This window comes from Dendronephthya gigantea, unplaced genomic scaffold (assembly GCF_004324835.1).
Source record: "Dendronephthya gigantea isolate DGI-Jeju-01 unplaced genomic scaffold, DenGig_1.0 000038F, whole genome shotgun sequence".
Lineage (NCBI taxonomy): Eukaryota > Metazoa > Cnidaria > Anthozoa > Malacalcyonacea > Nephtheidae > Dendronephthya > Dendronephthya gigantea.
In genome coordinates, this window is record NW_021163048.1 from 280,718 (window position 1) to 296,271 (window position 15,554).

Genomic DNA, 15,554 nt, shown 5'->3' on the forward strand with positions numbered 1-15,554 from the left:
TACTTGACATTTCGCGGCCAAACTTGACAATTATGCTAATTTCGGTATGCGCTTTTTAGCTGTGGTGATTTATTTCCTTCTTGTTAACTAGATCGTAAGTTGGTCTATTATGCAAAAGGTCCATTCAAAGTTTTTTCACACAAAGACACTGCCTCCTCCGCAGGCCCTTCGTTGAACACAGTGCAGTGCAATCATATAGATCAGTGGCAGACAAAGACATACTCAGAGATACTCTATGCTTTGACGCTGCGTGAAAGAGAGAAAAAGCTGCGTCCCCCTTTTGAAGAGCCCTAACAAGTACCAGATATTCATGACCATTTCACACATTTATGACCCTTCATGCTCAAAATTTTATTCAAACTTTAATTCAACATTGGTTTTAACACATAAAAATATAGTTCCCGGTGCACCTTGTAATCAATTTATGAATAAAGTTAAAAACAACGAGTTAAAATCAAAAAGTGCAGCACCAGGGTATATATAGAACATATTTGGATCATACGTAACAGTATTTACAATAAAATATCGCCTTTGTACAACTAAATGTATAAATATTAACAAAACAAAATAAAGTATTTGATATATTTACACTTTATGAATCATGAAAATTGAAACGATGAACAAGTTATCTTGGAACGTATGTCATATCTTCTGAAGTGAATTCATTGTCGGAAACATCACTGGCATCGAACGTCATGTAGAAACAGTTAAGGTAAAAATATGGACATATCCTTGATATTAAAAAATGTTTCCAATATGTTTACACCACTCTATTACTACAGTCTAGTGCACAAACTATCACACGTTTCATAACACACTCCAGTACTCTTTACCCTACCTCATTCAAAGGGAGGAGGGTTTAACGATGGAAGGGACGTGTGAAAATTATCGGGGGAAAAGGGGGAAAACAATTAAATAGCTCACGAGAAGGTTAAAAGTACAAAACGTCAATCAAAGGATATTTTTTTGCGTTTTTTCTTAGATCTGGGCTTCGGTCTCGCTTTGCTGCTCGATGGCGTTTTTCTACCAGGAGTTTTACGACTTTTTGCTGGCCGTTTTTCTCTGTTTTGACCAGATTCCTTAAATAAAACAAATAAAACAGTCAGAATCTACGACCTTGTCTTCACTAGCCTAGGAAAAGTTTTCAACATCGATAAAATCATTTTGGTTTTTTAAAAAAGTATGAACCATGAAACTGCACCTTTATAAGGATACAAAAATGTCCTAGTTATGATAACAACGTTCAGATTTAAAACTTGTAAACCGACAGGATATATCGCCCTGCCCAGACGTATACTGATAAACTGTGTGGTTTGCAATCATAAAACGGGACGGTGGAATTTAGTGCAAATAATGGTTACAAAATACCTGACAGTTTTCACCACTAGCATCAGCAGGTGGACTGTCTCGCCCTGTGGAATCATGATCACTGTCATCTTCTGATTTGTCCAAATTCATTATCATCATTTTAAACTAACAACGATCAATGATTGTTATTACATCATTTCGTGTATGGCATTACATTACACATTACATTAAATATTTACACACCTCCAAATATTGATCAACGATTTCCTCCCTGGACGGCAAGATGCATCCTGCTTCAAGACACGAGATTGGTTGGTCAGGATAAAATTTAACACCGGGCTTTCTCGTTATCCCTTTGTCGTATGTTTTACTTGGTTCTGAAGGTGAATATTTCCGACACTTGCTGTAAACGAATGAGAAAAACGTAAATGAAAGTCAAGGATAGATACGTACTCATCTCTTTCATTAGGCACACAGTGCATAGGGGATATGCGGTTTGACAATTGACAGCAATCCAACCTGTCGTTTAAACTGTACGTTTCTTTCAGATGCTGTCGCAAGTGAAGCAAGAGCATGCAGTTTTGCCATAATTTCCAGCAGTCTTCGAGTTGTTTAAGATCGGTTGGTAATCGTTCTGAAAGCATACAAATTAATACTATAAAATGTCTTCATTCGGAGTAGTTTCTTAATTAAAGAAGTACAAATGAATATGCACGAGCCTTTATGCTCGTGATTTTCTCGTTCAGATTATATTTTTAAGTATAGCTACATAGTGGTTTGCCTAGTGATGATGAAAAGAATTATGAACTCAATCTTTATTATAAAGGTTCATGTACCTAAAATTTTTTCAGCATTTTCCTCCACGTCGTCACTTACTTCACCATTCTCTGTAGCAACTGGTGTGAGGGCCTACAATGTACAATGGCATAATTTAAAAATTTCTATTGAAAACACCCAATGACACAGACTTGGGTAAAACGCAACGTATTTATTAGTAAGCTTTGTATAGTTTACGAATATTAATCCTAACTCATTTGCGATGTCCATTGCTTTTTTATGGTTTATAAAATGTTTTCTCTTCACTTATCACAGACAAGGGATCCTAGAACTGTCGTCGCATATTCTGTATCAAAACATGTGGAATACCAATGTAAAATATAAAACTTCGTTCGCTCTTACCTGTTGAAATGACTGTAGTATATTCATTCCAGTAAATGACAACCTTGAATCAATATTGTGTATGATAAATAACGGCTCTTCTAATGTAGAAAACGGGAAATAAGCCATACTATCCACGATAAAGAGTAACACATTCAGACCAGTTTTCTATATGTGGTAAAAAAGAAAATCATGATTAGTTGTTTTTGTATCTGTCATCAAAAAACATAAAAAACACACCAAAATGTGACGGAAGAATTGCAGTAAAAGTTTCATTTACAATTTAAGAATTCTTTCGAATGAAACAAAACAAGTTTTACTTACTTTTTCATCATCAATCATTCTCAGTAATGATAACAAGAAAGAACGCCTGTGTTGACGATTTGAACGAAGGATGAGGTAAAGGTGGCTAAGATGACTCGTGCTTTCTTCGCGAAAACCTCTTACAAACGGTTCGTCCTATTAGAAAGAGAAGAAAATGAAACACGAAGGTGATTGATGTACAGTGGGAAGTCTACAGTTATTTCATTTTGTAAGAGATCCAAACTACTTCACATCATTCAGCACAACATTGACGACTAAATGGAGGTATTTAAGTGCGTTTTGCCAAACAATTATACCACATGCACTAATATTAATATCTTAATGTATTTATTAGTATAATAAAAGAAGTTAATATCGAAGAGTTGGCCCTCGCGTGAGTTCCTAGTTGGGTGTTTGGCACGGGGGTATTTTCCCCGGGCCTTAGTATTTATATGGCTTGCCTTGTTGTTTATCTGCTTATTATCTTATCACTTCGTTCGCCCCGCCTTCCTCCCCTGACATTCCACCCGTCGGGGGATGGTTTCCATTTATTGTTTTTTAGTTTAGCTTCTCTAGGTTCAGTTGGTTTGCAAAGATTCCTACGGTATGTATCGAATTATTTACTATGTGTGCATCGCGTGTGTTCATGTTTTCCTTCCACGGCTTTCACTTCTGTGATTCCGTGTGACAGTGTGATCACGGGATGGAGAGGGTACCGTTTAGGTTCCATATCTGATGGACGTACGCATGATTGAAAATGACAGTAAAGACTACGCATCGCCAACCTCGTTCGCTTCGCCGTACTGCCGTCTCCATCCCTACCGATCCGCAGCGGGCATAACTAGTTAGGTTACTATAGTCATAGTATTCACTAAGCCTCGCCTAGCCTCGTTGGGCCTTATCTGAGTATATTAAATGATAATACCTTATGAAGAATTTTTTGCAAGTCAAAGGCCATTTTAACTCCCGCAATTGCTTTCATCTATACAAGGAAATTGATATACATTCAACAATTGTAGATTACACAGCATACAGTATTGTATTTGGCTAGGATACTTAACTATGAACATACAGTTTGAATACTGCTCAGCATCAGATATTGCCGCAATATTTTTTTTAAACATCGCGACTTTCTGGCTATGGAAAAATATTGTTTTCAGCTACATAGCTTACTGTGCATGTCAAAGATTACTACAGCACTGATTATATACGGTCCAACAGACTGACCAATATAAAGTTGTTCGACTGTACTGGACCAACTCTACAACCGCGGTCGATAAATTACCTGTACAAATCCAGGATATTTACTGTCAATTTCCTCCAATCTTTGTGCTGCTTTTGTTCTCACACCTTGTTCGCTATCCGTACCAATAGCAATAAGGTACGATACACACTATAATTTGTAGATTTGTATTACAGAATTTTAGAATCTGTGACAACTACTAGAAGAAGTCACAGTCAAGATCAGCTCTGAGCTAAGGCTAACAAATTGTACACGATCTTCCCAGACCTGCATATATACCTGAACTGGATGCACTAATCCCTGTCTCAATATCATATCCACAACAGTGAGAGCTGACAGTCTGATCATGGATTGAGGGTGCAAAAACGTTTCCAGCATTTGTTTTAAATACAGCTGCATGATCTCACTGATTGTTCTGAAAAGGAAGATATATGCATGGTATTAACTCGAAATATACAACTTGATAACCATGTTGAAACCTCCTTAATGGGTGTACTTTTCCCACACCGGAGAACTTTAGCCTTGGTCATAGTGATGCTGTATTTTTATCTACACTGATTACTAAAGCAGCTTCTCATATCCGCCTATGCTAAAACTCTATGCAATAGCAACTGTAGATAGCACGCAGAAGGCACAAGCTTACCCAGAGTAACTATCCCCAAGTTCCTTTAGATTTTCTTTGTTTGCTTTCTCTTTCCCTAAAATGAAGGCAATCTCTTGTAAACAATCAAACAGTCACAAACTCTCTTTCATGCACTTCATATACTCACAGCTTGAATCTCGCACGGTCATTGCATTCTCTTCTTCAACCAAATGTTGTTGAACATTTTTTAAAACCTGGAATCAAGAAATACAGTGGAGGTTTCCAATGCGAAGACATGGAGAAGTGAAGTCCAACAGGTTGTTTCTTAATATACAAATCAAAGACCAATATAGGCAATACTATTACTTTAAAGCGTGATGTTTTGATAGCTACTGTACCTGCAGTTTCAATCTTAAGGACGGATGCGTTGGTGATAAAATTCTCTGATATAAATCCCGAGCACCGTCTTCCAGGAGAAACTTAGGGTAACGGATAAAAAGAAAACCTAAAACGGGACAAATGAAAGTCAGTTTCCACACACAAAAAATATTCAGGCTAGTACAATCACAGCGGAACAAAGACATACCAAGACCAATAATTGCCTTCTGAGAAATCTCTTCATCGTTGTTTTTGGCAAAGAAAATGAGAATGGTGTAGACTTGACGCGAAATGGAATCCTGCTTTAGGATAAAAAAACATAAAAATATGAATACACTAATACATTCAAGATCATGATTCCTAAATTGTGCTAACTTTTGTTGTTTGAAGACCGCTTTTGCAAAATAACAGTAATTTGGAAATATGTTGTTATTCACATGACTAGGAATAAGCGATCAGAAAAAACAATGTACTGTAAATTACTTACATATTTATCTATATATTATGTATACTTACATTGGTCTGAGACTTCAGGTCATTCTCTGAATCAAAATGTTTACAAAGAAGGCCTAATGTAAACAGAGATCTTTTCAACAATGGACGGTCAGATTTCAGTATTGTCGATGATTGATTCTGAATTAATTCATTCCTTGCGCGGATTAAAGTTGCTGTTGAGATAAAAAGACAGTATATTTTAATATACGAATGACGATGCTATGATAAGAAATATATAATGATTTTATGCTCACCAAAATATCTTTGGAAACAATCTTTCACCAGTTTATGATTATGTGTCACTTTGTTCACAATAGCAGCGAGACAAGCTATACAACTTTGAACAACCTAAGCAACAAAACAAAGTTGCTTCAGGATGTCACTGATACTATTTGTCACAAGTATATAAGAATATCTATCCTACGAAGAACAAAGGCAGACAGATCCGATTTTTGAGGCCAAACTGGGAGCATTGTGAATGTTCTTAAAACACGCATTTCAATTATGTACATATAAAACGAAGCAAATGGTTTCTGTTAAGTGCTATTAAGGCGGAAGTCGAAGGTGACGATGGAATAAGATTCTGTTGGATACTTACCGTCTGTCCTTGTTTAAGAATTAACATCATTAGATCTTCTTCCATACTTGCTAAGAATGCTTCACCTGGATGTTCTATAAGAGGAATCACTAGTTCCAATATACGAGCAACATAATGGAGAATAAGATGATCACCTTGCGTCTAAATGGAAAGAGCAAACGATAAATAAACCGAAAAACCCAAATGAGCAATCTTCCAATATCAATGATCCAATATCAAAGTCAAATACCATCTAAGAAAATTCTAATCGATAATCTTATTTCCAAGATATAATCGGGTTATACGGTGTACTTACGTTGCATTTTGTGCTGAGGTATGGCTGTAGTGTAGCCGCGTGACGAACTAACATTGACGGTTGGAATTTACTCATCAAGTATAATGTTGTCAAACACCCAATTAAACGACGACTATTTGAAGCTTTTCCACCTGATTGCTCTGAAATTGTAGAAACATAGTTAAGAGAACATACTGTTTAGAATAAGGTGCTTCAACCGATTCCGTGGATTCTTATGCGCTTAGCACAAGAGAATCACGTTTGAAATAGGCCAAATGTTTGACAATGCACTTAATTGATCAAGAACTAAAAACTTGAAGATTTAATTGATGTACTGTATGCATGCAATAGGGTGGTAAATATTATTCCTATAGGGATGATGAGCATGTCGATATCAAGGAAACCAACATCTACAGATGCAACATGCTACATAAATAATTTGTAACGGATTGAATTAATGCAAGATGTATAATGTGCCTGTGTTTTTTATGATTGCATGTGAAAACTTACCAACAACGTTTTCTTCAATAGTTAACAGCCTGTCTACTAAACAGTCAACAATTTGTGAACATGATTCAAGAACTTGCTTCGCCCCAGCTGTCAAATGATCCGACTCATCGTCGTTCTTTATTAACTGCAATTATTCAAATTTTGCTTTGAAAATCACGACTTTACACATAACTTGTAATTGAAATTAATACCAGTTGTAGTTAGTATGAATTAGAACTTAAGAGGCCACGAAAAAAACACATACTTGTACATTGCAGAGGGGAAAAATAATGTACCTACATTTTCAAGTAGTTCCTGTAACCATTCGCATCCAGATTCTCCAAATGCTGTAACCTGGAAAGACAAAAATAAAATGGATAACCAATATAGATATTAAATGGTTAGGTAATGGTATATACTTAAATAAGTTTTCTTTGATGAAATTATCCAAAAGTAAATTTATGCACCAAAAACATACCACGTCAGCAATATTTGTTGCGCGTTTTAACAGAATATCATCTTGCTGCATCTTGCCTTTTTCCAAAGGAATGAACCACATTTGTTGAAATACTTTAGTTATAAGTTCCTTGTAAAGCAAAATTCAAGATTAATCAAACAATAATAACTTAATAATTAACAAGACTCTTTTCTTAGATCATGTTTGAATAGAGGTGAAGAAATGACTTGTGAAAGAATATGGTTAGCAGTGCGGCCAGCCTGGCGATTTTGGCCCATTGTGCTGATAGTTTGATGTTCGTTAAATGTGAAAATAATCCATTTCTAAAGTACTTAATTATTGTAGCAACCTAAAATAAGCTGGCTACGTCACTGACTGTACACGACTTGAGGGCAATAAATCACTATTCAGATAATCAAAATCTCACCTTTATCCCATCTGCATCTCGTATTCTACGGATCATCTTCACGCATATCTCCGTTATTTTAGGAAAGTCGGGTTGAGCAATACAAATGTCCTTCAAAATCTTTATCACCCTCTTTCGTACACTAACACCCGTATCCTAAAAACACGACGTACTTCGACATCACTGATACAAACATTTCGAAATTGATATACAAAAAGGCAGGCAGTAACAAGTTAAATTTATTCTCAGCTCTTGAAAACAAGCTCGCTAGAAAAAACATGGAGATAAACCTTCGACAATGAAAAGCTTACCAAAATTCTTTCCATGATCATTTCATAATACTGATGAGTCAACTCTGGTTTATTTAAAATAAATCGACCAACTAACTCAACAGCGGCCTCACGGACACTAGTGGATTGATCCATAAATCTTCCATGAACTCCTTTCTGCATGTCTTCCTATATAAATCGTATTCAACCATGAACTTCAATACTTCACTATTGCAATACCAGGTTGCTGAAAATTATATATTCACCTCCTTTATTCGGCCGGGACAGCGTGCAGGAGCAGAGTGGCTGTTACCATTACCCATCTTTTTTACGAAATGAGGTGTTATAATATACAGAAAAAAGATTTGCATTAACAAAGCCAGTGAACGTACCCTTGCTAAGATACTTGGATCCACAGCAACTATTGACGATAAAGCTTTCATCGCCTTCGTTCTTACAGCTACTGCTGTCTCGTTAAGAACTCTTAGGATCTAATGTAATGAACAAGAACTTAATACAGTGGCATACAACAAAAATACGATTTGATTTTAAAGAGCTCTATGGACAGAAGTCGTAATGTGTTTTAACAAAACGGTTACCTGTTGAAGATAAACATCGAAACTTTTGAGGAATGATCGCTTGGATGTCAGATATTTAGCTACCAAATTAGCTCTCTCATAATCCAGAAAACCATTTGGAATTCTACATTTGTAAGATACAGCGTGATTGCATGACTCACTTTATCAATATAATATTACTCATTTACATATAGATCAGTCAATCACGATGCTGGAAAACTACATCACATAGAAATATACCTGAGCTGTGGCCAATCTTCATCAACAAGCGAAAAGAGAAATGCTTTTTTGGCCTCTAAAGACGTAACATCGTCACCTCCAATGTTGGTCGGCTGTAAATCATTATCGTTTCCATTTGGAACTGTAGCTTTGTATGCTTTCTCCAATTCTGTTTGATTATCGCGTATCCACTGACATAAGTAAAACTGCTTGGCAAGCTAAGAAGTGAGATTAAGTTTTAGATTATGTTGAACCAAGAGATTAAGATTAAGTTAAATCACCCCGACGCAAAACCACTCAAACTTACCAATAATGTAGGGTCATTTTTCCCTTTCACGTGGAAATATTTTAACAAATATTTCTGTAGCTTCTGCTCAATTTTGAAACCAGCTTCCTCCTACCAAAAGTTCCAGTTTTAGTTTTTGCTTGTAAACACGAAATATAAACTACAAGATGAGCAACTTACCAATTCAACGATTTCGTCGTGTTCTGCAACTTCGTCGCCTGTAATCTAAATATACACGCGTAGAACATTGAAGGCTAAGAACACCAACATATTCTACTCTTATATTCTACAAACACAGTACTTAATTCATGACTGCACTGTTCCTATATAGTCTATCTGCATTTTTAACGTAATTGAGAGACAAGGTAATTCAATTGTAGGAGGATAAACCCATGCAATAGTATATACATTAATACATATGCAATAGTATATACCTCAGATATGATTGCCAAGAGATCTTCTTGTTCTTGTTCTTTATTTAACATCGAATTTCGACGAAGATGTGCAGCCACAACACCAAGATAGTCCAAAGACGCGACACGCAAGCCCATATCATTAGAACGATTGCCAAATGTCACCACCTGTTTTAATATATAGTTTATTGTTCAACGTTTGGAAAAGTCGTATGGAAAATTAACATGCAGTTACAAAACTCTTACGAAACTCTTTTGATAAATTCAAGATTTGCAAGCGTCCCTTCGTTATCCTGGCTATAACCCATGCACTCTTTTCATCTATTATGTATATGTCAGAATACGACATCGGCCATACTAAACTACTGTAAAACTATAAATAACTCAAATATATTTTACGGTATAGTTTATAGATTTTTAAAAAGCATTTTCTCTTTAAAAAAACTGCTGGATACATGCATGGTAATGCTATTCATCTGTAGTCTGTACTTACAAGAAGTCTACCCAGCAATGTCAGCAACACTTCGGAGGCAGGCCAGTCATTCTTGTTCAGAGTAACTAACAAATCTTGCAAGAAATTTTCAAACAAGGGGCGGTAGTCTTCCTCGTCTTTACCAACGGTGTTACATCTGTGAGAATATTGTAGATAATATATATATATACTGTAGTGTATAGTGCGATCGTTTTTGGATTTTGCAAAAAAATTTGAGCAAAATCATTAGCTACTCACTTGTATAATTTATATCATTTATGATATAAGAGAAAGTAATATGTTTATACATGTACTTACTTGTTTAAAAACATAGACAAGAAATTCTGAGCTGTGCGTAAAGCGTTTTCATACGACCCAATAATCTCAAGTTCTCTGTCCATCTACGGAAATAGATATAATTACAGCCAGAGGAAAGGGAGGGAAGGTTATATACATTCTGACACTATCTGTAATCTGGTATCAAAATATAAATTTCATGAAATATCTCACTTTGAGTACTTCAGGTGAAGCCTCCTCTTCCTCGATTACTGATGGCTTTTCTTTGATTTTTACTGAACATTGAATCAATTGCAGAACTAACGCTGTCACCATCTGAATATAGTCATCTCCTTGAATACTATTAAATAAATATATAGAGCTAAGGTTAATAAAATAATTTACAATCCATGGATCTACACTACCAAGTGTTGCCCATGCAACTCCACGCAAGAAAGTACAAAAACAGAAACTTACCGATAGCTTCGTAAGTTTCTTTTACTTGATGGTAATCTTGCCAGTGAGGCGAAAATATCTTCTAAAATGAGCTCTCTGTGCTTTAGATATTTTTGAAATGTCTAAAATGCACATGAGTAGTAGTCAGTAGCTATATATCACAACGATGTGAGAAATTCATAATGTTGTTAAGTCTAAGTCTGCCTTGCTGAAAGATATATACTGTATGTATGTATGTGCAATAATCAACTTACCGTTCTAACAAGTTTAAGAGCACTGTGCTGCAATTCGCTGACGTTTTCCACAAAGAATGGTGTCGTTCCAACACTGGACACCTATATATAAATAGATTAGAAAGGACATATGGTATAGTTGCTTGTATCGGGCCAGCAGTCAAATTCGTAGATCTTCATATATAGTGTAAATGTCACCTGTAACACAATAGTATCCGTCAGTCTCTCAATGTCCATTAAATCTCCCAAAAGCGACACAGCAGTACAGATCTTATTATACAGTTCGACAAATATTTTTCCTTTATTTGCAGATCTTGCTCGTTTTGCTTTGGTTGAAATCAATCCAGAGTCTATAAAACAATAGGAACAATAATTAAACAACTTCTAAGCTGTGGTTAAAGCTTTCACACAGACACACACAATAACTGTTATATAACTATAGCGTGAATAAAGGTAATGCGGTCGAAAACTGATATATTTCTATGGAAATATGGAAAAAGAGTCAATCTTAAAGTTTATACCTTTAGAGTCAGGCTCAACCTTATATAATGGATCATATTCGGGAAATATATTATGTTGTAGATTGTATCTGATTAAAGATACAATCATTTCGATAATTTCTTCTATGTAGACTTTCTTAGGCATTCCTGGGGCGGTCATGATGTGTAGAACCAATAACGCCGCATCAAATGAACGTAAAATACGCTCCATATAAAAACCCTTCCACATCTTTTGTTCCTCGTCGTCATCCTGTGAAGAAGACAATTAGCTTGACCTGTTGATCTTAAAGTTGCAAAACATAGCTACAGCCACATGGAGGCAAGTATACTACACAGTCATATAAAGATAAAAATTGGCTTTCAGCAAATGAAAAAGCCTGCTTGTTCTCACGCGACAACTTACCTGACCAGATGCTAACTGTAGTTTAATACCGTCTTTAATATGCCTTTTCATTATTATAATCAATCTTGATAAATCATTCTCGTCAACCTATAAATGAATAAATCAATCTTAATTAACTCATTCATTCCTGTTTTCAAAATCTCGGAAAACTCGCCAATTAGTAGCTATAGCTATTCAAATACCTTTGAAAGAACGTTCATTGACTTTAGTTTGGCAGTTTCGGTGCACATATCTAAAAGTGCGGTTCTGGTAAGAAGGAATTCTGCATCGACTTCTTGCGATTCTAAACAAACGTGGTTGATATCAAATTATCAGGCGTTGTTACGCTTCGAAAAGTTGTAATTGCATGGCGAAAGGGGTCCCCGAAGACAGAGAATATAGAAATCTGTCCTCTTGACTTGACAAATCAGCTAGTTCCAAAACACATGAAATAACGCGGCCTTGATGCATGTTTATCGCTTGTACGTATGTAGCTTACCATTATCAATTGAGCTGCTAATATCACATTCATCGTCAAAGTCAAACATATTTTCCATGTTTTCAGCGAATCTTTTGAATGAAGTTGATTGTCGATAATCTGTATAAATATAATTGATTATACTCTACCGCTTCTTTGCGTGAAACATGAGGAACTATTACGCATATAAAAATGGCCATTGAGAAGAAGCAATACTGTAAATAGTAACGCCTATTGCTTTAAAAAATGTATGAATATATGTATAAACGGATATAAAAATAAAATTATTTTCACAGAAAACATTACAAGTGCGTTTGTGGATTGAGTGTTCTTTGAAATGTCCCGTTAACACATGTAGAGAGATCAGAGAAGCTTTGATAAAATGAAGAGAAGTATTTTGAGATAAATAGCTTGGATGTAACGCAAGAAAATGGGTCAAATAAATAACACTCACCATAGACATCCACTGAACGAGCTGATAACCGCCTATCAAGCTTAATAGGAATTGACGGGATTAGGACTGGGAGTTCATCATTAACTCCAATCTCATTTTTCGATCGTTTGTTATCTGGTAAATTCTGACCACTATCCTCCGAGGTCAACCTTCTTCTTTTTAGACTGTTCTCTGAATTTGTTGCATTCTCCTTCACGATGAATTTATTCGAATCTGCTGCGTTTCTTGATAAAATTATTTTTGGTATTAATTGTTTCTCATTTCTTCTAAAGAAATTCTCGCTTGAATCAACTACCGAAACATTCTCAGTTGCAAGAGCATTCGGCTGAACTTGAATACCACCATCCATATATTCATCATCACCCTCGTTTAATTTATGTTTCTTCGATTTTTTGTGTTTCTTAGAAGCATGAGAATGTCTTTCATCAGAAACATTGCTGCTAAGATTTGAAAATTCAGCTCGTGGTGATTCAAGTTTATCTCGACTGGAAGTGATGTATCCATTTCTTGCTAATTCTGCCTGTTTATTTGAATCTGTGAAACTATCATTAAATGCTTGTAAACTGTTTAAATTTCTTGGAATGTTTGATTGATTTGAATTGTCGTATTCATTGGCCATTGCAGGCCAACCAGGTGTAGCCCCTAAAGAGAGTGGCAATAACAGGAAGCTATAAAATTTGGCAGAAAATACTTTAGTTTATTATTATTTTCTCACCATGCAGTTGTCTACTGCTATTGTGCAAGTCTGTTCTCATCCCTCTTGTCTTTAGTGGAGAAAACTCTTGATTTGGTTTTGCATGTTTATGTCTGCTTACACTAGAGTGAGCATCTTTAACAAATGCAACAAACACAGAATCATAGTTAGCAATACTGCTACTAAGTCAAAACGACTTACCTAAACACAGATCAACAAGATTACATTGGACCCTGACAGTAAAATTATATTTCACAAAGATGCATGTCTAATTTGTTAAGAAAATATATACATACCTTGCATTGATTCATAATTCTGGTTTCTTGGATTAGATGGTGTTGCTGAATTTGTCCTCATACTTCTTGTTTTTAATGGTGAAAGATCATGTATAGGGGTATTCATCTGGGAGTAGTAACTCTGACCTTTGAGCAACAAATAGAAGCGTCTTCATTTTATGCTTAGTAACACTTTTAGGCATTAGTTGGTAAAAGACTGTTGTTTGAATTATGGATTACCTTGTTGTGATGAGGCTACTTGTTGTTCGTGTAACCCAGCTTGGCCATTCATCATTGAAGTTCTTCCAGTATTTCCCATCATAGAATTTATAGAAAAATCAGACTGCTGGTGAGGCTGACCTGTAACACATACAAAAACATACTATAAAGCTACAGCAAGTATTGGTTAATCAAATTGGTCCGGTGACTGCATGAAATATAATAGATAAATTATGAAGGTGTTTAGGTCTAAAAGCCTCCCTAGATGAAAAAGGCCATGGTTGCGTCCTCGCTACGCTTGGTCGCTCAAGCTCGCGTGTGGGTTTAAAGAGTTGACTTGTAGCAAGTCTAGCATCTAGGCAATTGGGCAACTTCATTCATCTCTGTATTTGCCATTAAACCATGCCAATACATGTATAAAATAGTTACCTCTAGACTTAAACAGATAAGAAATATGCTGGGACAACAATTTCATCAATTTTGGATCAGTATTTCTTGCAACATCCTTTGCATTATCTGCAACACTATCTTTTAGTTTTCTAAATAGGGTGAGATTTATTATGCATTCAATATTATGCATGCCAAATGTGCCCTCAAAATTAGTTTTTGTATTTTAAAGTACAACATACAAGTGATCTGTGTTAACTTGATTAAGGGCATTAGCCAGCTGCGTAGCCAGTGTCATGTCATGCTTTGAGATAATTTTCCAAGCATCTGAACTGGTTTTGTTGTTGGGAAATAAACTGATAGCTTCTTTCTTTGTCTTCTTTGGCAAAGGCAGCTCTGACAAAACTATGAGATAATATAAAAATAATAAGCAGTACTACACATGATCTTGCATCCCTAATTGTCTAAGTGGACACGATGTGCATGTATGTCAAGAAACTGTTTTTATGAGATGCCCTGCCACTTGCATATATTGCAATCACAGAGACTCTAGGATGTCTAGCTAATATAAAATGTTTTCTGCAAACTTTACACTCTGGTGAGTTTGCTTTTGAATTAATTCCAATGCTTTTGGTCTAGGTTTTTCCTACTACAAATAATAAACTTGTTTTTCCTAGTTGTTCATTGTTAACTACACAGCAGCATTCCTATATATAGATACTTACAATCACCAATATTAGCAACACCAGCAAGGGTAACTATTGGGACATTTTGTGCCTCTTTGCTCATTTTGCAAACTGATATCCAAAGATCACAGACAACACAAAGCCTCAGGTTTAAAATACCATTTTCTTCATTGATAGAAATCCGATAATTTGTTTCTGTACTAAAGAAACACAACTATCTAAGTGCTGGTGGTAACACCTTAAAAGCACAGAGGGAATTTAACACAATGCAAAAGATATCTAATTAAACGTGACATGAACCTAATGAATCAAAACAGCAACTTGACACAATAAAAGTGCTCTCCGTGTGTCTACGTGTTTAAAACACAAATGCGCATCTAAATACCTCAAACGGAGCCCATTTTTTAAAAAACATTATAAGTCAAACACTTACATCTTTGGAGTACACCTACAGTTCCATATATCAAGTTTTATTACAAATATAATGTGATACAAATTTCCCCGCACTTGAAATGGCGGCCATTATAAATGCGCGCGAAAAAATTTTACTTGAAATTTGCATCCGGGAATTTAAATGCAGACCTT

General features: G+C 35.7%; 1 protein-coding gene across 4 annotated transcripts; it reads right to left on the reverse strand.

Annotated features, from left to right (window-relative positions):
- Nucleotides 1–339: 339 nt before the first annotated feature.
- Nucleotides 340–15,492, reverse strand: LOC114526264 (nipped-B-like protein). Of its 4 annotated transcripts, none has more exons than XM_028547813.1 (48): nucleotides 15,403–15,492; nucleotides 15,009–15,169; nucleotides 14,526–14,688; nucleotides 14,326–14,435; nucleotides 13,918–14,037; nucleotides 13,699–13,824; nucleotides 13,424–13,537; nucleotides 12,709–13,350; nucleotides 12,276–12,374; nucleotides 11,980–12,080; nucleotides 11,798–11,884; nucleotides 11,416–11,644; nucleotides 11,093–11,244; nucleotides 10,916–10,996; nucleotides 10,683–10,783; nucleotides 10,440–10,566; nucleotides 10,248–10,330; nucleotides 9,951–10,086; nucleotides 9,479–9,625; nucleotides 9,225–9,269; nucleotides 9,066–9,155; nucleotides 8,780–8,976; nucleotides 8,561–8,663; nucleotides 8,354–8,452; nucleotides 8,004–8,150; nucleotides 7,714–7,848; nucleotides 7,308–7,415; nucleotides 7,130–7,183; nucleotides 6,851–6,974; nucleotides 6,362–6,501; nucleotides 6,067–6,207; nucleotides 5,723–5,816; nucleotides 5,490–5,641; nucleotides 5,182–5,272; nucleotides 4,994–5,100; nucleotides 4,783–4,849; nucleotides 4,656–4,710; nucleotides 4,292–4,427; nucleotides 4,055–4,162; nucleotides 3,695–3,751; nucleotides 2,791–2,925; nucleotides 2,488–2,634; nucleotides 2,145–2,217; nucleotides 1,828–1,942; nucleotides 1,552–1,711; nucleotides 1,369–1,473; nucleotides 963–1,079; nucleotides 340–697 (listed from the first exon to the last, which is right to left on the reverse strand). In XM_028547813.1, the coding sequence occupies exons 2-48, from the start codon at nucleotides 15,070–15,072 to the stop codon at nucleotides 626–628; spliced, it is 5,856 nt and encodes a 1,951-aa protein (XP_028403614.1). In that variant the 5' UTR covers nucleotides 15,073–15,169; nucleotides 15,403–15,492; the 3' UTR covers nucleotides 340–625. The 4 variants fall into 4 exon arrangements, with proteins under 4 accessions (XP_028403614.1, XP_028403611.1, XP_028403612.1 ...); XM_028547810.1 differs by having other exon boundaries at nucleotides 5,182–5,275; XM_028547811.1 differs by having other exon boundaries at nucleotides 5,182–5,275; nucleotides 15,009–15,207.
- Between the last annotated feature and the right edge of the window lie 62 nt (nucleotides 15,493–15,554).

Bases quoted from the DNA above. Each gene is read 5' to 3' on its own strand.
- LOC114526264 (XM_028547810.1), bottom strand. From the start codon at position 15,072: ATGAGCAAAGAGGCACAAAATGTCCCAATAGTTACCCTTGCTGGTGTT. The intron at 12,375-12,708 runs GTGAGTGTTATT...ATATTTATACAG, and splicing joins TCGTTCAGTGGATGTCTATG to ATTATCGACAATCAACTTCA. The intron at 9,156-9,224 runs GTAAGTTGCTCA...AACTTTTGGTAG, and splicing joins ACGACGAAATCGTTGAATTG to GAGGAAGCTGGTTTCAAAAT.